This window comes from Balaenoptera ricei, chromosome 2, assembly GCF_028023285.1.
Source record: "Balaenoptera ricei isolate mBalRic1 chromosome 2, mBalRic1.hap2, whole genome shotgun sequence".
Taxonomy (NCBI): domain Eukaryota; kingdom Metazoa; phylum Chordata; class Mammalia; order Artiodactyla; family Balaenopteridae; genus Balaenoptera; species Balaenoptera ricei.
The window spans coordinates 125,212,227-125,237,521 of record NC_082640.1 but is presented as its reverse complement, the minus strand read 5'-3'; the positions used below and the strand labels follow the sequence as shown (position 1 = coordinate 125,237,521).

Below are 25,295 nucleotides of genomic sequence, written 5' to 3'. Positions count from 1 at the left end.
AGTAGTAGTGGTTATCTGGGGATGGGGAAGGAAGGGATGGATTACAAAGGGGCACAAGGTAACTTTGCAAATCATGGCTATGTTCATTACCTTAATTGTTTATCTGGTTTCCTGGATGCATACATATGTCAAAACTCATCAAATTGTTCACCTTAAATATGTGCAGATTATTGTATATCAATTATATTTAAATAAAGCTGTGAAAGGCAAAAAAAAAAAATGCTCCTGAATGGAGGCGAGGAGGTGGCCACGCGTGGGCCGGGCAGAGCACGTGTCCTCTTCTCCCCCTGTAGCAGTTACTAGGAGGACAGCCTCAGCCTGGGATTCTGAAGGACCAGAAAGCCCCTCAGCCAAAGTCGTGGCATGAAGTGTTGGAGACCATGGGCTCCCTGCTGCTGGAGGTGTGGCAGAGGCTGGCCTGGTGGCCTTTGGAGTCCCTAATGCCTCTGGGACCAGGATCTTGTGGCTTGGCAGGAGGCGAGTGTGCATCTAGGGGAGGGAAGATGCACGGGAGGGATGAGGACCAGGCTGCACCTGGCCTATGTGTGCCTTGTCCATGTTGCCTTTCTTTTCCAACACCACCTCCAAGTCCGTGTTGGGCTCCTCGTCCCAAGGTTCTCCTCCTCCTCTGCTCTCCTGCCTCTTCTTCCTCTTTAGAGCTGGCTGCTCAGTGTCTGCCTGCTCTGCCTTTTTCTTGGGCTTCATTTTCTTCTTCACAGGAGCCTTGGGGCCACCTCCTATTGGGATGTATTCTGGAGCTTCAACTTTGACTGGCTTCTTTCCTAGGGCTGCTCACCCCGGACCTGGAGAGCTCAGGGTGCCCCAGGAGGGGTATGTCCCTCCTGGTGGATTTTCTTTTTCTCCTTCATCTTCACATTGCTTCATCTTTGCGTTGTGTTCCCTGGGGCTCCCCTACTTCTGTTTCTGTCCCGAGGCTGCCTGCTCCCAGATGCCATCTTTCCCAACTGAGAAAGTGCACAAAGCATCCCTGACCTCTCAGAACCAAGGGTCCCTGGCTGAGAAGGCTGTAGCTTCCTGGGCGTTTTTCTCCTTCTTGTGTTTTTTGAGCTTCTTGCCAACTCTGATACCTCCTCAACCTGCTTGGGGTCTGGGGAGGTCTTCACCCTCAAGCCAGGGGACATGGACTTCCTCTTCTCCCCATTGAGTGACTTGCATGGACCAAGTGCCTGCTTCCTGGGGCTGGGTGACAGCTCAGTCCGTCCAGCATGTAACGTGGCCTCAGGTTCTAGGGGCTCCTCACAGACAGGGCTATGACCGTTCTTTTTCTTCACTAGAGGCATTTTGGGTGCCTGCTCTTGGACCACATTCTTCGAGGGTGGTGTGGCTCTTGTGGGACAAACCTCTGTGAAATAATTGTCACTATTTAAAACCTAGTATTGAGTCTCTGGTTCTTTGACTACTTTCTTTTTCTTCTTCTTCTTTTTCTCTGGGAGCCCAAGGCCCAGGTCTCCTTTGTGAGTCTTAGTGATCATTCCCAAAGGCCAAACTTCCCTGCCTCCACATGAGAGCTGGGGCATACTTTCCTTTTTTAAAAAAAAAAATCATTTATATTTACTTATTTATTTTTGGCTGCGTTGGGTCTTCATTGCTGCACGCGGGCTTTCTCTAGTTGTGATGAGTGGGGGCTCCTCTTCGTTGCGGTGCATGGGCTTCTCGTTGCAGTGGCTTCTCTTTGTTGTGGAGCCCAGGCTCTAGGTATGTGGCTTCAGTAGTTGTGGCACGTGGGCTCAGTAGTTGTGGCTCACAGGCTGTAGAGCGCAGGCTCAGCAGTTGTGGTGCACGGGCTTAGTTGCTCCGCAGCAGGGGCATACTTTCTTGTTTCTTTGTGTGTCTTGTAATTTTGTTGATAAACTGACATTTTAAATAATACAGCAACTCTGGAAACCACTTTCTCCCTCTCCCCCAGGGTTTGTTGTTGTTTCTGTTGTTATTGTTGCTGTGTGATTCTTTAATGACTTTCCTGAACTAACTGTGCAGTGTATTTTCTTTCTCCTATGTGACCACTGCATTCTTTACTCGTTCAACTTAGTGGTCAGCTAATGACTGCACGGATACTTCCTTACAAGCCTGGAGTCAGTAAGTTTCCTAGTCTTTGCCAAGGGGCTCTCTGTGTGTATTGGGACATACTGTCAGTATTCAAGAAACAGTTTACAATACTTTTTTAGCCTTCACATCTTTCTTGTGTAACCTCAAGATCAGACAGAGGTGAAAGTTTAAATCTTTTTCCAGACTTTCCTTAGTATGCTTGCAGCTCAGCACATGGCTTTCTATAATCCCCTTAATATGTCATAGCTCTTTAAAGTTCCCTGTGGATAGCACATTCCCTATATTTTTCCTTTTAAGTTTTTTTTTGGTTAGTTGTTTGCCTCATCAGTGGTTGCTGCCTCAGGCAGCTGTGGTGTTAAGTAATTGCCACTGATTGTTTCCCACAAATGTCTCCAGGGGAAAAGCTGTTGCAGTGTGTGAGTTCTGAGTTACCTCAAATAATGACAAGCTTTGCAAGCTGGATTTTCGAAGGAGCAGCTAGATAAGTCAAATATTGACATTTCTCTTAGAGTGAAGCTTTGAAAGAACTCCAGTTCTGTTCTGACTCCTCCAGTGACCCATAGGCTGCTGTTTCTCACTGTGATCCTGGGCTGTTGGTTTTTAATGCTGCTATGGAGATGAGGATGGGGAATGGGAACACAGTAAGTTTGAAATGCCACAGAGCTAACTGTTCTTACTGAGATTCATCCATTTTTCTTGAAAAAATGTGCTTGATTGTTGCGAGCCTTTGATTAATTTCCAGGTCTCCGAAAAGGTTGATTTTTACTGTTTTTGCTTTTGTTTAGTTGTTTTTAACGGAGGAAGAGATTTTCAGAGTTCCTTATTCCACTAACTCACTGATATTACCTACTTATAACTTGCTTTTTAAACTATAAATACTTAATGTTTTTCAGTTTTATTAAAATGTTCTTTTTTGAATATTTTTAGTGGCTGCCTATTCATTTGTATGGATGTATCATAATTTATTTAGTTCCTTACTGTGTAGTGGGTAGTGGACAAGATATTAGGATGTTAGGGAAGGAAAATAGGACTTGTATATCATATGAAGGAACCCAGGCTTATCCTGTTTACAGTGGGAAACCCCTTAAGTATTTTAAGCTGATGAGTGATACCGGTAGTTGGACTCAGGTTTGGTAAATTATTCTGGTAGCAGTATGTGGAGGATGGATAAAAAGTGGGCTTCAAATGGTGTGAGATTAGGTAGGAGGCTACTAATAAAATTCAGGTAAGAGGTCATGAAGTATCAAACTAAAAATTTTCACTATCTGTCCTAAAACTTCAGAATATCTATCTCAGCCTCTACAGGACTGTGTAGCTTTCAAGTAATTCTTTAAAAATACTGTTCTTTCAGAATGAATTTGATTAAAATTGGTCACAAGGTTATATTATGCTTTGGCGTACCACCTGAAGTGTAGCTAATATGGTGGTGTTGATTGAGGGCTCAGAAAAGCTGATTTGGAACTGTTTAATAGCTTTGTGTGACCTGGACTTGTTACCTAACTTCTCTCAGGCTTAATTTCCTCAGAAGGTGGAGATAATAAACCTATTTCAAAAATATATTCGTGGAGAATGAGTCAGATCATGTTTGTGTAACTGTAAAAGTGCTATCTATGCAAATGTAAACTATTAAGTAAACATAAGTGATTATAACTGTTTGCCTTTGCCTTATCTTTATGTCTCTATGCTTATAGTATGTTTGATAAAACAGAATTGACGTTGCTCTTAAATCAGACATTGTATCTTTATAGATTCCCTTTTTCACTCTATCTCATTTCCTCCGTGCCTATGTCGAATCTTTGAAGGCAAGAGAATAATTTTTATTTTACTTTATGTTTATAGGTTTTTTATGTCACTAATAATTTGTATTTTTATTATATATTGAAATAATATTTTTGATATATTGATTAAATATAATACATTCAAATTAATTTCATGTTTCCTCTACCTTTTTCTTTTTTTTTTTTAACATCTTTATTGGAGTATAATTGCTTTACAATGGTGTGTTAGTTTCTGCTGTATAACAAAGGGAATCAGCTGTACGTATACATATATCCCTGTATCCCCTGCCTCTTGCATCTCCCTTCCACCGTCCCTATCCCACCCCTTTAGGTGGTCACAAAGCACCGAGCTGATCTCCGTGTACTATGTGGATGCTTCCCACTAGCTATCTGTTTTACATTTGTTAGTGTATATATGTCCATGCCAACCTCTCACTTCCTCACAGCTTACCCTTCCCCCTCCCCGTGTCCCCAAGTCCATTCTCTATGTCTGTGTCTTTATTCTTGTCCTGCCCCGAAGTTCTTAGAACCATTTTTTTTTCTTTTTAGATTCCATATATATGTGTTAGCATACGGTATTTATTTTTCTCTTTCTGACTTACTCCACTCTGTATGACAGACTCTAGGTCCATCCACCTCACTACAAATAACTCAATTTCGTTTATTTTTATGGCTAATATTCCATTGTATACATGTGCCACATCTTTATCCATTCATCTGTCATGGACACTTAGGTTGCTTCCATGTTCTGACTATTGTAAATAGTGCTGCAGTGAATATTGTGGTACATGAGTCTTTTTGAATTATGGTTTTCTGAAGGTATATGCCCACTAGTGGGATTGCTGGGTCGTATGGTAGTTCTATTTTTAGTTTTTTAAGGAACCTCCATACTATTCTCCATAGCGGTTGTATCAATTTACATTCCCACCAACAGTGCAGGAGGGTTCCCTTTTCGCCACACCTTTTCCAGAATTTATTGTTTGTAGACTTTTGGACGATGGCTGTTCTGAGTGGTGTGAGGTGACACCTCACTGTAGTTTTGATTTGCATTTCTCTACTGATCAGTGATGTTGAGCATCCTTTTATGTGTTTGTTGGCAATCGGTATATCTTCTTTGGAGAAATGTCTGTTTAGGTCTTCTGCCCATTTTTGGAGTGGGTCATTTGTTTTTTTGATACTGAGCTGCATGAGCTGCTTGTATATTTTAGAGATTAATCCTTTGTCACTTGCTTCATTTGCAAATATTTTCTCCCATTCTGAGGGTTGTTTCTTCGTCTTGTTTATGTTTTCCTTTGCTGTGCAAAAGCTTTTAAGTTTCATTAGGTCCCATTTGTTTATTTTTTGTTTTCATTTCCATTTCTCTAGGAGTGGGTCAAAAAGGATCTTGCTGTGATTTATGTCAAAGAGTGTTCTTCCTATGTTTTCCTCTAAGACTTTGATAGTGTCTGGCCTTACATTTAGGTCTTTAATTCATTTTGAGTTTATTTTTGTGTATGGTGTTAGGGAGTGTTCTAATTTCATTCTTTTACATGTAGCTGTCCAGTTTTCCCAGCACCACTTATTGAAGAGGCTGTCTTTTCTCCATTGTATATTCTCACCTGCTTTATCAAAGATAAGGTGACCATATGTGCATGGGTTTATCTCTGGACTTTCTATCCTTTTCCATTGATCTATATTTCTGTTTTTGTGGCAATACCATACTGTCTGGCTTACTGTAGCTTTGTAGTATAGTCTGAAGTCTGGGAGCCTGATTCCTCCAGCTCCATTTTTCTTTCTCAGGATTGCTTTGGCTATTCGGGGTGTTCTGTGTTTCCATGCAAATTGTGAAATTTTTTGTTCTGGTTCTTGAAAAATGCCATTGGTAGTTTGATAGGGATTGCATTGAATCTGTAGACTGCTTTGGGTAGTATAGTCATTTTCAAAATGTTGATTCCTCCAATCCAAGAACACAGTATATCTCTCCATCTGTTTGTATCATCTTTAATTTTTTTCATCAATGTCTTATAGTTTTCTGCATACAGGTCTTTTGTCTCCTTAGCTAGGTTTATTCCTAGGTATTTTATTCTTTCTGTTGCAGTGGTAAATGGGAGTGTTTCCTTAATTTCTCTTTCAGATTTTTGATCATTAGTGTATAGGAATGCAAGAGATTTCTGTGCATTAATTTTGTATCCTGTTACTTTACCAAATTCATTGATTAGCTCTAGTAGTTTTCTGGTAACATCTTTAGGATTCTCTATGTATAGTATCATGTCATCTGCAAGCAGTGACAGCTTTACTTCTTCTTTTCCGATTTGGATTCCTTTTATTTCTTTTTCTTCTCTGATTGCTGTGGCTAAAACTTCCAAAACTATGTTGAATAATAGTGGTGAGAGTGGGCAACCTTGTCTTGTTCCTGATCTTAGTGGAAATGGTTTCAGTTTTTCACCATTGAGGATGAGGTTGGCTGTGGGTTTGTCATATATGGCCTTTATTATGTTGAGGTAAGTTACCTCTATGTCTACTTTCTGCAGGGTTTTTATCATAAATGGGTATTGAATTTTGTCAAAAGCTTTCTCTGCATCTATTGAGATGATCATATGGTTTTTATCCTTCAGCTTGTTAATATGGTATATCACATTGATTGATTTGCGTATCTTGAAGAATCCTTGCATTCCTGGGATAAACCCCACTTGATCATGGTGTATGATCCTTTTAATGTGCTGTTGGATTCTGTTTGCTAGTATTTTGTTGAGGATTTTTGCATCTATGTTCATCAGTGATACTGGTCTGTAGTTTTCTTTTTTTGTGACATCTTTGTCTGGTTTTGGTATCAGGGTGATAGTGGTGTCGTAGAATGAGTTTGGGAGATTTCCTCCGTCTACTATATTTTGGAAGAGTTTGAGAAGGATAGGTGTTAGCTCTTCTCTAAATGTTTGATGGAATTCTCTTGTGAAGCCATCTGGTCCTGGGCTTTTGTTTGTTGGAAGATTTTAAATCACAGTTTCAATTTCAGTGCTTGTGATTGGTCTGTTCATATTTTCTGTTTCTTCCTGGTTCAGTCTCGGAAGGTTGTGCATTTCTAAGAGTTTGCTTTCTTCCAGGTTGTCCATTTTATTGGCATATAGTTGCTTGTAGTAATCTCTTATTATCCTTTGTATTTCTGCAGTGTCAGTTGTTATTTCTCCTTTTTCATTTCTAATCCTATTGATTTGAGTCTTCTCCCTTTATTTCTTGATGAGTATAGCTAATGGTTTATCAATTTTGTTTATCTTCTCAAAGAACCAGCTTTTAGTGTTATTGATCTTTGTTATTGTTTCCTTCATTCCTTTTTCATTTATTTCTGATCTGATCTTTATGATTTCTTTCATTCTGCTAACGTTGGGGTTTTTTTGGTCTTCTTTCTCTAATTGCTTTAGGTGTAATGTTAGGTTGTTTATTTGAGATGTTTCTTGTTTCTTGAGGTAGGATTGTACTGCTATAAACTTCCCTCTTAGAACTGCTCTTGCTGCATCCCATAGGTTTTGGGTCGTCATGCTTTCATTGTCATTTGTCTAGGTATTTTTTGATTTCCTCTTTGATTTCTTCAGTGATCTCTTGGTTATTAAGTAGTGTATTGTTTAGTCTCCATGTGTTTGTATTTTTTACAGATTTTTTCCTGTAATTGATACCTAGTCTCATAGCGTTGTGGTCGGAAAAAATACTTGATACGATTTCAATTTTCTTAAATTTACCAAGGCTTGATTTGTGACCCAAGATATGATCTATCCTGGAGAATGTTCCATGAGCACTTGAGAGGAAAGTGTTTTCTGTTGTTTTTGGATGGAATGTCCTATAAATATCAATTAAGTCATTAAGTCCATCTTGTTTAATGTATCACTTAAAGCTTGTGTTTCCTTATTTATTTTCATTTTGGATGATCTGTGCATTGGTGAAAGTGGGGTGTTAAAGTCCCCTACTATGATTGTGTTACTGTCGATTTCCCCTTTTATGGCTGTTAGTATTTGCCTTATGTATTGAGGTGCTCCTTTGTTGGGTTCATAAATATTTACAATTGTTTTATCTTCTTGGATTGATCCCTTGATCATTATGTTGTGTCCTTCTTTGTCTCTTGTAATAGTCTTTGTTTTAAGGTCTATTTTGTCTGATACGAGAATTGCTACTCCACCTTTCTTTTGATTTCCATTTTCATGGAGTATCTTTTTTCCATCCCCTCACTTTCAGTCTGTATGTGTCCCTAGGTCTGAAGTGGGTCTCTTGTAGACAGCATATATACAGGTCTTGTTTTTATATCCATTCAGCCAGTCTGTGTCTTTTGGTTGGAGCATTTAATCCATTTACATTTAAGGTAATTATTGATATATATGTTCCTATTGCTATTTTCTTAATTGTTTTGGGTTTTTTATTGTAGGTCTTTTCCTTCTCTGGTGTTTCCTGCCTAGAGAAGTTCCTTTAGCATTTGTTGTAAAGGTGGTTTTGTGGTGCTGAATTCCCTTAGCTTTTGTTCGTCTGTAAAGGTTTTAATTTCTCCATCAAATCTGCATGAGATCCTTGCTGGGTAGAGTAATCTTGGTTGTAGGCTTTTCCCCTTCATCAGTTTAAATATGTCCTGCCACTCCCTTCTGGCTTGCAGAGTTTCTGCTGAAAGATCAGCTGTTAACCTTATGGGGATTCCCTTGTATGTTATTTGCTGTTTTTCTCTTGCTTCTTTTAATATTTTTTCTTTGTATTTAATTTTTGATAGTTTGATTAATATGTGTCTTGGCATGTTTCTCCTTGGATTTATCCTGTGTGGGACTCTGTGCTGCCTGGACTTGATTAACTATTTCCTTTCCCATATTAGGGAAGTTTTCAACTATAATCTCTTCAAATATTTTCTCAGTCCCTTTCTTTTTCTCTTCTTCTTCTGGGACCCCTATAATTCGAATGTTGGTGCGTTTAATGTTGTCCCAGAGGTCTCTGAGACTGTTCTCAATTCTTTTCATTCTTTTTTCTTTATTCTGCTCTGTAGTAGTTATTTCGACTATTTTATCTTCCAGGTCACTTACCAATTCTTCTGCCTCAGTTTTTCTGCTATTGATTCCTTCTAGAGAATCTTTATTTTCATTTATTGTGTTGTTCACCATTGTTTGTTTGCTCTTTAGTTCTTCTAGTTCCCTGTTAAACGTTTCTTGTATTTTCTCCATTCTATTTCCAAGATTTTGGATCATGTTGACTATCATTAGTCTGAATTCTTCTTCAGGTAGACTGCCTATTTCCTCTTCATCTGTTAGGTCTGGTGGGTTTTTACCTTGCTCCTTCATCTGCTGTGTGTTTCTCTGTTTTCTCATTTTGCTTAACTTACTGTGCTTGGGGTCTCCTTTTCACAGGCTGCAGGTTCGTAGTTCCTGTTGTTTTTGGTGTCTGTCCCTAGTGGCTAAGGTTGGTTCAGTGAGTTTTGTAGGCTTCCTGGTGGAGGGGACTAGTGCCTGTGTTCTGGTGAATGAGACTGGATCTTTTCTTTCTGGTGGGCATGTCCACCTCTGGTGGTGTGTTTTGAAGTGTCTGTGGCCTTATTATTATTTTAGGCAGCCTCTCTGCTAATGGGTAGGGTTGTGTTCCTGTCTTGCTAGTTGTTTGGCATAGGGTGTACAGCACTGTACCTTGGTAGTTGTTGAATGGAGCTGTGTCTTGGCGTTGAGATGGAGATCTCTGGGAGATTTTCGCCGTTTGACATTACGTGGAGCTGGGAGGTCTCTTGTGGACCAATGTCCTGAAGTTGGCTCTCCCACCTCAGAGGCACAGCCCTGACGCCTGGCTGGAGCACCAAGAGCCTTTCATCCACATGGCTTAGAATAAAAGGGAGAAAAGAAGGAAAGAAAGAAAGAAGAAAATAAAATAAAATAAAAATTATTAAAATAAAAAATAAGAAATAATTATTTAAAAAATTGTTTTTAAGTAATAAAAATTTTAAAAAAAAAGAAAGAAAGAAGAGAGTGACCAAACCAAAAACCAAATCCACCAATGATAACAAGCACTAGAAACTATACTTAAAAATAAAAAAAAAAACCAACAACGGACAGACAGAACCCTAGGACAAATGGTAAAAGCAACGCTATACAGACAAAATCACACACAGAAGGATACACACACACAGTCACAAAAAGAGAAAAAGGGAAAAAAATATATATATCGTTGCTCCCAAAGTCCACCTCCTCAATTTGGGATGATTCGTTGTCTATTCAGGTATTCCACAGATGCAGGGTACATCAAGTTGATTGTGGAGATTTAATCCGCTGCTCCTGAGGCTGCTGGGAGAGATTTCCCTTTCTCTTCTCTGTTCGCACAGCTCCTGGCGTTCAGCTTTGGAGTTGGCCCCGCCTGTGCACGTAGGTCGCCTGAGGGCGTCTGTTCTTCACTCAGACAGAACGGAGTTAAAGGAGCAGCTGATTCGGGGGCTTTGGCTCACTCAGGCCGGGGGGAGGGAGGGGTATGGAATGCGGGGCGAGCCTGCGGCGGCAGAGGCCGGCGTGACGTTGCACCAGCCTGAGGCGCGCAGTGCGTTCTCCCGGGGAAGTTGTCTCTGGATCACGGGACCCTGGCAGTGGTGGGCTGCACAGGCTCCCTGCAGGGGAGGTGTCGATAGTGACCTGTGCTCGCACACAGTCTTCTTGGTGGCTGCAGCAGCAACCTTAGCGTCTCATACCTGTCTCTGGGGTCCGCGCTGATAGCCGCAGCTCGCGCCTGTCCCTGGAGCTCCTTTAAGCTGTGCTCTTAATCCCCTCCTCACGCACCAGGAAACAAAGGGGCAATAAAAAGTGTCTTGCCTCTTCGGCAGCTCCAGACTTTTTCCTGGACTCCCTCCTGGCTAGCTGTGGCGCACTAGCCCCCTTCAGGCTGTGTTCACGCAGCCAGCCCCAGTCCTCTCCCTGGGATACGACCGAAACCCGAGCCTCAGCTCCCAGCCCCTGCCCGCCCCGGCGGGTGAGCAGACAAGCCTCTCCGGCTGCTGAGTGCTGGTCGGCCGGATCCTCTGTGCAGGAATCTCTCCGCTTTGCCCTCTGAATCCCTGTAGCTGCGCTCTCCTCCATGGCTCCAAAGCTTTCCCCCTCCGCCACCTGCAGTCTCTGCCCGCGAAGGGGCTTCCTAGTGTTTGGAAACCTTTCCTCCTTCACAGCTCCCTCCCACTGGTGCAGGTCCCGTCCCTATTCTTTTGTCTCTGTTTTTTCTTTTTCTCTTGCCCTACCCAGGTAGTTGGGGAGTTTCTTGCCTTTTGGGAAGTCTGAGGTCTTCTGCGAGTGTTCAGTAGGTGTTCTGTAGGAGTTGTTCCTCGTGTAGATGTATTTGTGGGGAGGAAGGTGATCTCTGCGTTTTACTCTTCCGCCATCTTGAAGCTCCTCCTCTGGCAGGCGGATTCTTAACCACTGTGCCACCAGGGAAGTCCGTAGTTATTAACTCTTTTTTTTTTTTAATTAATTAATTTATTTTGGCTGTGTTGGATCTTCATTTCTGTGCGAGGGCTTTCTCTAGTTGTGGCAAGCGGGGGCCACTCTTCATCGCGGTGCGCGGGCCTCTCACTATCGTGGCCTCTCTTGTTGCGGAGCACAGGCTCCAGATGCGCAGGCTCAGTAGTTGTGGCTTACGGGCCCAGTTGCTCCGCGGCATGTGGGATCTTCCCAGACCAGGGCTCGAACCCGTGTCCCCTGCATTGGCAGGCAGATTCTCAACCACTGCGCCACCAGGGAAGCCCCTATTAATTCTTAATTTTAGTTCATTTTGGTCAGAGAGCATGGTATGTGCTAAGTTATTCTTGGTTCTTTTTCTATTTAGTTTGTGTCCTTACTAGTTCAGTTTTTAAACTTTTTTTGTTTTTAATATTTATGTATTTATTTTTTTACTTTTTTATTTGGCTGTGCCGGGTCTGAGTTGCAGCATTCAGGATCTTTGTTTCCGCGTGCGGGATCTTCCTTGCTGCATGTGGGCTCTTTTTAGTTGTGGCATGCGGGCTTTTTTAGTTGTGCCACGTAGGGTATTGGTTGCGGCGTGCAGGATCTAGTTTCCTGACCAGGGATTGAACCCGGGCTCCCTGCTTTGGGAGTGCAGAGTCTTAACCCACTGTACCACCAGGGACGTCCCCAGTAGTTCAGTTTTTATAAATACCTTACTTTTACGTGAGAAGAAGATTTATACTCTCTTGAATTTTGAGTGTTACAGGTAAAGTGCTCCTTTTGTTGTTCAAATCTTGTGTATACTTAACTACTTACTTCTGTTAAATATGAGACAGATGTGTTAAAAGCTACCACACTATAAACGGGTTTGCTTTTCCTTAGAAATCTGTCAGCTTTTGCTTTTTATAACTCTTCATGCAAAATTGAAATTAAAGCTTCCTGGTAAATTGAGCCTTTTGTCAAAATACATTGACCTCTTTAATTGTAGTAATTCTTGCCTTAATGTTTACTTTTTGTCTCTTGCGTGATTACTGTTGGTATTTTTGGTTAGTATTTGGGTTAAAAATACTTTTCTTAGTAAATACTTTGTAGCTTGACTTCTGTGTGTATTTTTAAATCCAGTATGATTACAGCTCTCTCTTAACTGTGGTATTTAATCCATTAACTTTTTTGTAGTTACTTGTATATTTATATTTATTTCTGTCACCTCATTCACTTTTTTGGGGTGCTTTTCTTTACTCATGTCTGTTAGATTGATAAGCTTTTCTATATTCTTTTTCCCTTCTAATGATTAGAAGTTATGCATTGTTGTTATTCTCTTATTGGTAACTCAAAAACTTCAGTAGCATACTAATATTGAAGTCTAGAGTTCATCACTGTTTCTACTGTCCTGTTAAATAAGATCTTAAAATTCTCCAGCATTTGTTTCATCTTTCACATTATTGCCCATTATTTTACTTCCTCCTTGTTAGTAACCTTTTGCATTAGTACTTTTGTTAACAGTCAGTGCTCATTGAGATTTACCCACACATTTTCCAGTTTCTTAGCTCATCTTTGCTTCTTGCTTCTCACTCTCGCATGTGACTTTACGTCTATGCATTCAGAAATCTATCTTTTGTAATTCTTTGAGTGAGGGTTTTTAAGTGTTAAACTCTAAGTATGTTAGAAAATGCCTTTTCTTTATTCTCATGTTCATCTTATTGAACAGTAGTTTAGCTGAATTAGAATTTTAGGATGATTATTATTTTCCCTTAGTTCTTTCGATATAAAATTGCATTGTCTTCTTGCCTCTATTGGGCTGATGAGAAGTCTGTTGTTAGTTTTGATATTTCTATGTAGGTAACTTTTCTTGGTTTTAGTATTTCCATTTTGTTTGTGGAGTTAGGATGTGACTGTGTGTGGATTTGTGTTCATCCTGCTTGGGAATCACTATGCTTTTTCAGTCTGAAGATTTATTTACATATTTCACCAATTTTAGATAGTACTCAGACCTTATTTCTTTGAATATTGCTTACATTTTATCTTTGTTCTTGGAACTTCTCAGGCAGTCTGTTTCCATCTTATTATTTTTCTGTGCTACATTCTGAGTAATAGCATCAGTCTGTCTTCCAACTTACTGTTTCTCTGTTTCCTCCTTTTGTCCTCCCTTCTCTTCCTCCCTTTTCTCAATTTCTTCTCCCTTCTCATATACGCTCCTCTTTTCTTAGAACTTGATAATGTATTGTTTATAATTTTCCAGCCTATTTGTGTGGTTTTACCCCCTTCTTCTCTCTTGCACCTTCTTTCTGTTTTCCTCTTACTTTTCTGCTTCCCCCCTTATTTGTGCTTGACTCCATATTGCTTATATATATATATATTTTTTTAATATTTTATTTATTTATTTATTTATTTATTTATTTATTTATTTATTTATTTATGGCTGTGTTGGGTCTTCGTTTCTGTGTGAGGGCTTTCTCCAGTTGCGGCAAGCGGGGGCCACTCTTCATCGCGGTGCGCGGGCCTCTCACTATCGCAGCCTCTCTCGTTGCGGAGCACAGGCTCCAGACGCGCAGGCTCAGTAATTGTGGCTCATGGGCCCAGTCGCTCTGCGGCATGTGGGATCCTCCCAGACCAGGGCTCGAACCCGTGTCCCCTGCATTGGCAGGCAGATTCTCAACCACTGCGCCACCAGGGAAGCCCTTGCTTATATTTTAATACTACATTTTTGTGTTTCTTTTCCCTTATGCATTCTCCCTTCTCCTCATCCTTACTTCCTTCCTATCTCCTTTCCTCCATATTTCCCCTTCAACCCCTCCCTGCCTTTCTCTATACCACATTCTCACCATCCTCCTCTCCCTCATGGCACCTCTTCCTCCATCCCACTTCCTCCTTTCCTACTTACTCTCTTTTCTTCACTTCTACTCCTTCTCCTCTTACTTTTTTTTTTTTTTTGAGCTTGTATTATTTATTTTTATCCAGCATTTCTGTGTCTCTGCAATTAGAGGGGTTTTTGTGTTACTCACTGTATTGTTGGATCAGTCCTCATTATTATTGATTATTTTAAGGCAATAATTTGCATTGTTCAGTACTTTATTATTAGGAGCAGGTTACTTGTGATACACTTCACAGATTAGTGTATTATAATGCCATCATTTGAGGAAAAGTTCTAAATGGTGGCTTTTTTTTTTTTATAGATGAGGAAGAAGAATGATGGTATTATAAAATTTGTTGAATTTTTGGTCTTCTAGCGTGGGTTATGTGATAACTTTTCTAGGGAAGTATTTAGTACAGGTATCTGAAATTTAAGGTCAGGTAAACTGGCCTTCTGAATTTTGTAATTTTTAATTATAGATTTGTTATAGAGCTTAGATGTCTTCAAAAGATGTAGTAGGAAGTAAATATATTAATTAGGTTCTTGAAGCTTATTCATAAAAAGATCCTAGAGACAACTGAAATTTTATTTGTGAAAACTAAATGAAGTCTAGAACTATTTTGCTACTTAAAGTTAGTATTCGCAAAGGTCTTCAAAGCATTCCTAAGCCTGAATCAGTTTTTTTAAAATCTCAGAAACTTCAATCTTAATTTGTGGTTGAAATGTTTATTTGATTTCTTTAAGGAAATACTAATTCATGAACATTGCAAATCAAACAGAAGTATTTCTAAAAATGGAAGTTTTTGAATGCTTAAACTTTTTTTAAGTGCCAACCATCAGTTTAGCACTATGCAAAGCACTTCCTCAGATTAAAATTTTGAAAAAATTTGAAAGATAAAAGAGGCTAAGGCATGCTTTCTGCTCCCAAAGAGCATCCAGTATCTGTAAGAGAATGATACAGTTGGCACTCCATTTTGGAAGGGTGGGTCCACATCCTCAGATTCAACCTACTTTGGATCAAAAATACTCAGGAAAAAAAATTCTGGAGAATTCCAGAAAGCAAAACTTGAATTTGCTGCACCCAGGCAACTATTTACATAGCATTTACATTGTGTCCGGTATTATAAGTAATCTAGAGTGTGTGGGAGGATGTGCATAGATTATATGCAAATACTATGTCATTGTATATAAGGGACTTGAGCATCCTCGGATTTTGGCATCTGATGGGTTCCTGGAACCATCACCTGCTGATACCGAGGGACAGTTGTACTAACTAATGTGACATAATTAGGAGCCATGCTGACTAAAGGTAATGGAGGCATTCACAAAAAGAGAAAACATAATGGGTTATGGGGCATTTTTGGGGGAAAGGTATTGGGTAGAAGTTTTTCCATAATCTCTTTCTTTGTGGATTTCCTTCCTTTTATATTTTCCTTCTGTGTTACTGTTTTTTAGAGAGACTTCTTTTTAAATAAGTGAAACCTTCTTATTCTCTTATATCCACCTTTTTTGTGTTTCTTCCTGTTTTCCCCCACTATGTAAATTTTGTGAATTGGTGAGCAAAAATATAAGAGTTTTTATTTGCTAACTAGTTCATTACAAATAGATACAGAGTAAAAAACAAATTGACCTAATTTTGATGCAGTATTTTTTTATTAGCAAGTATGTAGTTTCCAGGCTTTGTGTAACATGCTGTATGGGAAGGAAATTGAGAGAGACTATCTTGGCTCCTAAATTTATGTTGCAAAATCTTGAGTTGATTCATGTTTGCTTTTGTTTTGTTTTGATTTTTTTGTTTTGCTTTGTTATTGTTCTCATTTTCTTCTTTCCCCTGGGACATTAGTTTTGTTTGAAACATTAATTTCAGGAAATTTAGTGGTAATTATAGCAGTCTATTTCATTCTCATTTCATAGTTCTTTGTTACTTCAAACTACTCAGTGGGGAAAACAGAATACTTTTCCTGTTTATCTCAGTGTATGTGTTTTATTTTGGTAGTCTCTAAAATATGTTTAACTAGTATTCAATGACAATTATTCTTATCTTCTTACAGGCAGATAACAGATAAACTACTAGTGTTCTTTTCTTATTTTTCTTATAGATGTATCAATATTACACTGGAAACTGAATAACATAGAGGTTAAGAGCATGGGCACTAAATCCAGGCTGTGTGGAGTTTAAATCCATGACTCTGTTTCTTACTAACTGAATTACTTAAACTCTGTATACCTGTTTTCTCATCTTTAGAGTTAGGGATAATAGTAGTACTTATTTCATAGTGTTGTTCTGAGGACTTTAGGAATTAATTTCTGTAAAGGGCTTAGAAGAGTGTCTGGCATATAGAAAACATTGTTTGTGTTAGCCATTACTATTATTTTTTCCCCTAGTTCTGTGAAAATGTACACAGATAGTGTTACAGGTAGGAATGGAATCTGGGTGTTCTAATTCCAGTCAAGATGAAGCAGTGCTATTTTGCCTGTCAGTAGGTTATGCAGTCTAAATAAAAATAAAATTAAGATAAAAAGTTTCCAAGCTACAAAATGAATACAATAACATTAAAATAATTTATTTGATTAATAATAAGACACATTTGAGTACATATGTGCTCAGCCCTGTGCTTATTTAGGTTTTGGAAATACTAAGGTAGACACACTTTCTATCCTAAAGAAACTATAGACTAGTCCTGGAAGAAAGACAAGGAAACACTTGAGACATAATTATTTCCATGAGAGAGAAATGTAGAGAACACAGGGGAATAGAGAGGAGAGGGCATCCATTCCTTCCTTGGGGAGGGCAAAACAAAAGGGAAACGGTCTTGGAAAATTCCGTAGATGAGATGTCATTAAAGATTTATGAATATTCATAGGGTAAGATAATACACCAGAGTTTAAAGTGCTGTCTGTGTGTTGTTACTAGTTAACTTTATTATGAAATCTTCCATTCAGCCTTAGAGCATTCCAAGAAATTAATTGATGTTTACCTTTAACTTGAGTTTATCAGCAGTTATTAGTTTATTCTTCATTTTACTCCCAGGTTCAAAAAAATCTTTGTTTTTCCAGTTGCCTTTTTCAAATTTGTTTATTATAAAAGACATGTGCTTTTTGTAAAGGAATTTGAATAGTAGGAAGTATATAAAGTAAAAGTTCTTAATTCCTCCCCTTTTCCCCAACTTTCTCACCCCCTGAAAATAAACCAAACAATAAAATACATAAGTACATATACACCTACGACACAGATATCTTGCTTTAAATAATAAATCCCATTTCCTTAGTTTGCACTTATGATATTTTTTGACATATCAAGGATGCTTTTTCTATTTTGTTTTTATCAAAATGCTCAGAGCTAGCCAAAATGAATTATTTTTCTGCATCCTATCCTACTTTCCTCACTTCATGTCTTTGTTTATGCTGAGAATGTCTTTCTCATTCAAACCCACCACTTTATGTCCAAAGTCCTTCCTGTTCTTAGAGGTCTTTTCAGATAATACATTCTCTGTCAGGCGTTTCTTCTTTCCCCACCTTCACCCCTCATTGAGTTTTGAAAGTAATTTTGTGTTAGTACCCAACACTTTCTGCTCTGCATACAGTTAAATGTTCAGTTTCTCTGCCTTGGACTATACTGACAGTTCTTATAGAAGAGTATTACCTGAGTTTTGTAATACTTAAGTGCCTATTTGCAAAGCCTATTGTTAGATATTTAAAGTAAATGTATTTTAGACATGTATTATTACTCTTAGAAATACTGATTTTTAACTGTCTTGGGGAAAAGTTAGGAGAGCATAGCTGTGAATTGAAAATAGAACTTCTTTTTTAATGATTTTGGATAAAACTTTCTGAGGCATTGTTTTCTTTTAGTAAACAAAGATTATGATAACCTGATTTGACCAGTTTTTAAAATTAAAACTAAAATCTTTAAAAGCTAAAGTTGTGAGAACAAGGATATAAATGTATAAACACATCTCTTAAATATTTTAATAGAATTTTAAGAGCAGTTCTTTGACATTTTTGAAGGAAACATGCCACAATAAATATTTGCTGAACGTGATATAAATAGTAATCACTAAAAACTGTTTTCATTTATTTTTCAGAGAATGCAGAGTCCATCGATCTAAAACAGTTTTTTGACCAACATTTTTCACATATATATTATGTGTTTTTTGAGAATTTTGTCACTATTGAAGCTAGTCTTAAACAGAAAGGTAAGATGTTAAAATCAGTCTTGGCTTATGTTGATGTTTCAAATAATTGTCATAAACATTCACTTAAAAATATACTCTTGGACATTGGAATTTTAGTATTATTTCACTTCTTTTTGTTAGACAGCTTGTAGACACCCCTCTCACACTATGGGTTAGTAGTAATATCCTTATTATTTTGAAAAGGCTTAGATTTCCTTTTTCTCTGGTCAGGTTTACTTGTTTTCTCACCTTTGCTCTGCCCTAGGGGCATATGTCAGGTTTGAGCAGTCATTTTCATAAATTCATTTTTAGAGTTCATTTAGAGTTCTCCACAATATATTATGATTTGTTTTTAGACATAAATATGTAGAATCTGAATTTAACAGTCTAAAAAGAGTAGAGAGAGATGCTATGATATTGTCTATACATTGAACAGAATACACTTTAAACATTTTATTAAAGAATCACTGAGAAAAAAAACTTAAGTGCTTGAAATATTTTAAGCTTTTTAAGTGGTTGTTGACATTGAGGACAAAATGATAATGTTTAAAATTTTTTTTATAAAAATGTTTTAGGTCACAAGTCTCAAAGGGAGGAATTGGATGCTATACTTTTTATTTTTGAGGTAAGTACCTGCCAATGTAACTTTTTTTCCAAAATTAATTTTTGGAACGTACAAGGAATATATTGAATATTTAAAAAACACTGTGAATCTACCATGCTTTTCAAAAACTGAGTTGCACTTTTTAACCTAAAAATATACCTGACTTAATTCTTAATTATTTTCTGAGGTACACATATTATTTTTAGGTACAGATAAAATTATGTTTTTATGCATTTGATACCACAGTTGGTACAATATTCACTGTGTCTGCAAACAAGAAAATTTTAATTTGTGGGAGATTTACACAAATGGAGAATTTAAAAAAAACAAAAAAACCAAAACATTCTTACTTGAGAGGGTAAATTCGTGGAACTGTTACATACCTAAGGAGTTTATAGTTTCTGCTTTAACTGCTTTTCGTTGAAAACTTGTATAAAATAGTTTTAAATATTTTATAAATTGTTGTTCTACTACATTTACTTTGGATTGGGGTGGGACAAATTTTTATTGCTAAATAAACAGAAGGAAACAACAACATTTGATACTCTGCTAAAATTTGTTTCATTTTTGGCACAATGATAAAAATGAGGGACACACATGCTTTTCAAATAACCCCATGCTCTTCATTCTGTCTTTCAAATCAAATAGTGATAGGAGTATTCTGATCTTTATTGAGAATTTTAGAGAACTGGAGAAAGTCAGGATTAGACCTTGTATCTTGAAAAGCATAGTAAAGAATTTAGAAATCAGTTTCTAAAGATTGAACTATTCTATCTACTGCTAATTAAAGATAATTCACTATTTTGTATGTTGACTATTTTAGTATGGTTTAGAAGAATTGAAGAATTTGATCCCTCTCTTAGTTGCTGAGTTAGTCACAGCTGAAAAAAAGAGTTTTTTTTTTTTTTAAAGAGTTCCAGACAGAAGTAACCGGTGTTGGTACCTGTTCTGCAGTTAATTTTCATTAGTCATTAACCCTGAGGAATTTGCTTATATTTACCTCCCCAAGTGTTTGCATGAACTGTTTACAAGGGAAATATTAAAACATGAATATTTTGAGAAAGAGTAAAAGTATGCACAGAGAAAGCAAGATGATAATTCCTGGAAAGTGTTCCTTCGGACATTCATGCTTGCCCTATATTCAGGAAACTGAAATGATTGACTAGTTAATAGAAGCTCTTTCAGAATATTCCTTCTGTTAAAAAATAATACTTATTTTCCTGTATGTAATATATACTGGTCATTTGTTACTCTTTGAACACAAATGTTTGTAATCAGTCACTGAATTTCATTAGGAAAAGAGATGTTAGATATAGGGTTTTCATCTTTTGGAAAAAATATTTAACCTGTGTGCTGATGTTTTTCTACTTATAATGGGGACAATAATATCTGACCTCCACCTTTAGAGACTAATGATGATTTTAAAAAAAATTATAAATAAAATGATTTCCTTTTTCTGGAATAAAAAGCATCAGTATGTAATGTCAGTATGACATAGGATTTATATTCTGCTTTCTTCTGTGTAGTTAAGAGTATACATGATTTCTTTCATCTTTATATGACTGAATAAAAAAGATGAATATATTTAAATTTACATTTTATATGGGATTAAATCTAAACTATAATTTAATAGTGATAATTTAGGAGTACTTTCGAGTAGTTCACAAACTTGTCTTTTTAATTTTCTATAATTTTATCTCTTTCCACACCACCATAAATATAATTATACAGTTGTTGGCTAAGTATGAGAGAAATAGGAGGGCAGAGGTGAAGAAGTTTATGTATCTCATGTGGGAATAGCATCTATCTGTGAAGAACTTTATAATTTCTTCATCATCCTCTTATATGAGAGGGACTAAAGAAGATTACATCAAAAGGAAGATAGAGAAGTATAAAAACATGCATACTGTTCTTTGAACAGAATAGTATAAAAGCACAAGTTTTGGAAATAGGCATATGGAAGTTGGAATCTCTGTTTTTCCTTTTCTAACCTAAGCACATTACTTAACCCATTTCTTTATTTGTCAAATGAGATCAATGAACACTCCTTTTAGGATGGTTGTGAGGATTAATGAGGTATCATTACATAAAGTGTCTAGTGTTTGGTCCTTATGAACATTCAATTAATGGTGATTCTAAATAATTATAATAGAGCAGCAATGATAACAAACGCACACAAATGTCATTCAGCAAGCAGATGAGTGTTGAGAACGTAGTTCAGCAGCATAATAAGGCAGCTGTTGAACTAGAATAATCCACACAGGTGCAATATATAAAGGAAAATATAGACAAAATTTTGAAAGTATTATATGTAAAAAGTGTTTATTCCCAACTTGTGAAAGCCTATATATGTTAGCTTAACTATAGGGCTCCTGAATCTTAAAATTTTGTTCTCATACCCGTAGCCATCATAACATATAAGTATCTTTGGGTTCACATGAATTAATTTAGTATAAGTATTTGATAGGATTTTTGTGGAAGCAAAATATTTTCCCTGTAAGATTTATCAAAGTAAGAGAAAGAACTGCTTGGAGACCGGGCTTCCCTGGTGGTGCAGTGGTTAAGAATCCGCCTGCCAATGCGGGGGGCACGGGTTCAAGCCCTGGTCTGGGAAGATCCCACATGCCGCAGAGCAACTAAGCCCGTGTGCCACAACTTCTGAGCCTGTGCTCTAGAGCCTGCGAGCCACAACTACTGAGCCCGTGTGCCACAACTACTGAAGCCTGTGCACCTAGAGCCTGTGCTCTGCAACAAGAGAAGCCACCACAATGAGAAGCCCGCGCACCGCAACAAAGGGTAGACCCCACTCGCCACAACTAGAGAAAGCCTGTGTGCAGCAACGAAGACCCAATGCAGTCAAAAATAAATAAATAAATTTATTAAAAAAAAAAAAGAACTGCTTGGAGAGAAAACGTCACTAATATTAATATCTAAAAGAATTTAAAACATATCAGTACTATCCACAATGCAGAAGTTCTAAGAATAGTAAATGAGCATTTAAAAATATACTACCAACTGTAAAATAGATAGCTAGTGGGAAGCAACCACATAGCACAGGGAGATCAGCTCGGTGCTTTGTGACCACCTAGATGGGTGGGATAGGGAGGGTGGGAGGGAGATGCAAGAGGGAGGCGATATGGGGATATATGTATATATATAGCTGATTCACTTTGTTATAAAGCAGAAACTAACACACCATTGTAAAGCAATTATACTCTAATAAAGATGTTAAAAATATATATATATATATTAAAGTTAGTATTTATTCACTAAAGAGAAGTATACTTACTTTTCACATCATAGTAAAAGATAAATTTCATTAATTTCCTGTTCCAAGTCTTTGTTAATATAGCTTGTTGTTTTCTGGAGTTTTCAAATACTAATCAGTATGCCAGCGCTGAAGTAGTGCCAGTACCATCAGATTAGCTCAAAGACTATTTTGTATTTGTAATGCTGTCTTTTATGTAAGAAACTCTTAAAGGCTTTGTGTAAGCTCTTTGTTTAATTTTTCACATTGCTCAAGATGAGGACGTGTTACTTGCTTTTCATACTTTTCTTTCTTTGTTTTATTCATATTGATTTTTAGAAAATTTTACAACTTCTTCCAGAAAGAATTCATCAGCGATGGCAGTTTCATAGTATTGGTAAGTAATTTAAATATGTATTTCATACTTGAAATAAATGATAATATATGAAAATACTCTTTAATGGGTTGGTCATTATTTGAAATGAGTTCATAGTTTATGCTTTAGTAAAAACAAAATAAAGAATACAGAACTAGACTTATTGGGAATATAAGATAAAAACATACATGAAGGATTTCTAATAAAAATGGCATATTAAATTTCTTTGATCCACCTGTTCATTTACTCTGAATATGTTAGCAATGATGATGAAACTATAAAGCCAAAAAAATAAAAGCAGACTCAGCATCAGAATAAACATTCTGTAATCAAAAATGGAAGAGAAGGTAACAAAGTGCCACATAGAGCGAAAGCCATGGGTTCCAGGTTTGAAAGCAAGCAGTGTATTAATAAAAAAGGAGGGAACTGGAGTTAAGCTTACTGCTTGAAGAGACGAAGTAGAGCTTCCCAGATCATGAAATGAAGCTGAAAAGAAAACGGGGAAAGAAAAAATAAGCAACGCTGCTGTGGATTATTGTGAAAGACCAAGTAGGCAGGAGGTCATAGACTTTCTCTTACCAGGAGCTAAGCCAAGGTGCTTGCTGGCTTGGAGTCTGTTTCTGTAACAATCATAGCATCACCACAGGACTCTTGAGCTCTCATTATAGGACATTTTTTCCCCCCTTGGTTGAAAAAGGAATCTGTAGATAGGCAATTTCTGGCTTTGGTTCAGTGTCTTAATGATGACAGGGCTGATTGCTAGTGATTCTTATGACCCTTCTCTTGTGGTGAATATACAGATGGCCACCACATCTACACTGTTGAAGTAGAATGTTATAGGCCTTGTATTCATTTGTAAAAATTGTATTTTTTTCTCTTAAAAAAGAGTCATATATTTATTTAGAACCTACAATTGTTAGTTATAGCAAATGAAATTTCTGAGGCTTTGAAACTGTAAGTCATCCCAATTAGCAGTTCTGGAAACAAAAGGAACTCTGGACATATAGGATGGATATTGATGCAAGGGCTAAAAAACCACAGAATTCTAAATAATAAAGCCTTTTAGAATAAACTTTTTAGATAAAGCTCAAGACTAAAAATAATGTACCCTTAATATATAAAGAACTCTGGCAACTCAGTAATAAGACAAGTCAATTTTTTAAATAGGGAAAATATTTGCATAGTTATCACACCAAAGAAGATATGTGAATTGCTAATAATCACATGATAAGGTGCTCAATAGAATAGTGAAATCCTATTTTTTATTTCATAATCATTAAAATGTCCTTGAAGGTTATCTGGGAAGAAACTTTTTTGAGACAGCTGAACTTCTAAAGTTTATTCTATTTCCTGAGGAATGTAGTCTTCGATTTCTAAACAACCTTTGGGCTATCTGGTTGTCATGATTAATAATATTCTAGTAAATGTCCAACTTGAGACAATACATAATTGGTCACTTTTCTTTGTCACCCAGAGAATCCTAAAACTCTGTTTCCTTTCTTTTTTGTCTTGTATATATAGAAAAATAAATCAGTGACTCTAGTTGATTTTTTAAAAGTAGCTTTTTTGAGGTATAATTTACTTAGATAAAAATCACTCATTTAAATAAATAATTTATTAAATTTTAGTAAATATTTAGAGTCACCACAGTCTTGTTTTAGAACATTGCCATTACCCTAAAATAGTTCTTTGAGCCCATTTACAGTCAGTTGCCTTTGCCACCACCAATCTGCTTTCTGTCTTCAATAAATTTGTCTTTTTTGGACATTTCATGTAAATGAAATCATACAATTTGTAATAGTTTACATCTGGCCTCTTTCACTTAACATATTTTTTTTCCATATTATAGCATATATAAGCATTCCTTTTTATCGTATACTATTCTGTTGTATGGCTATACCATATTTTGTTTATTTACTCAGCAATTAATGGACATTTGTATTGTTTCTAGTTTATTATAACTTGTTTATTTTATTTGTTTTATTGTAGATTCCTTTTGATTTTCTACGTATAGGATCATGTCAACTGCAAATATAGTTTTACTTTAAAATTTTTAATCTGGTACCTTTAATTTCTTATTTCTTTTTTGTTTATTGTTCCTCTAGTACACTAGTGAATAAAAGTGGTAAAACTAGACATCCTTATATTATTCCTGATGTAAAGGAGAAAGCATTCAGTCTTTCACCATTATGTATGATGTTAGCTATTTTTTTTTTTTTAATTTTATTTTCACTTACTCTATATTTGAGGAAACTGAGGCTCAGGGAAGTTAAGTGATTCCTCAGGACCACACATATGTCCTGGCAGAATCTAGATTCAATGCAGAATCCTATTTCACATATAAATAAGTATTTAAGTTTCATCCTGTGTAATTCTCAAACCCTTTGTCTTCTTCTTCAGTGCTTCCTGAAGATCATTCTTCCCTGGCGATGTTAGCTATTTTTATAGATACTGTTTATCAAGTTGAAGTTCTCTTCTATCCTGTTTTGATGAGAGTTTTTAATCATGCATGGGCATTGTATTTTGTCAGATGCTTTTTCTTCTATTGACATGATCATAGGCAGCATTATTAGTGGTTTTGTCATTTATTCTGTTAATATTGTGTATTTCACGAATTGCTTTTCATATGTTAAACCAACTTTGCATCCCTGAGATAAATCCCAATTGGTTACCATTTCTATATAGTCTTTTTATTATATTGCTAATTTTAGTTTGCTAATAATTTATTAAAGATTTTTGCCTCTATGTTTATGAGGGATATTTAACACTGTAGTGTTCTTTTGTGAGGTCTTTG

The 25,295-nt window shown here is 36.9% G+C and overlaps 1 protein-coding gene and 1 pseudogene across 6 annotated transcripts in view; one reads left to right on the top strand and one right to left on the bottom strand.

The window, feature by feature from the left end:
• The window catches only part of RALGAPA1 (Ral GTPase activating protein catalytic subunit alpha 1), a 226,179-nt gene that overhangs the window by 26,610 nt on the left and 174,274 nt on the right, over positions 1 to 25,295 (top strand). For all 6 annotated transcript variants that reach the window (XR_009500898.1, XM_059914119.1, XM_059914115.1 and 3 more), the window contains exons 2-4: positions 18,185 to 18,295; positions 18,850 to 18,899; positions 22,465 to 22,522. Coding sequence is in view for 5 of the 6 variants with exons in the window: in XM_059914119.1 (XP_059770102.1) it covers positions 18,185 to 18,295; positions 18,850 to 18,899; positions 22,465 to 22,522 (219 nt within the window). In the remaining variant the exon portion in view is untranslated. The remainder of the gene's footprint in view (positions 1 to 18,184; positions 18,296 to 18,849; positions 18,900 to 22,464; positions 22,523 to 25,295) is intronic.
• On the bottom strand, positions 490 to 1,493 carry LOC132360831 (lysine-rich nucleolar protein 1-like; annotated as a pseudogene).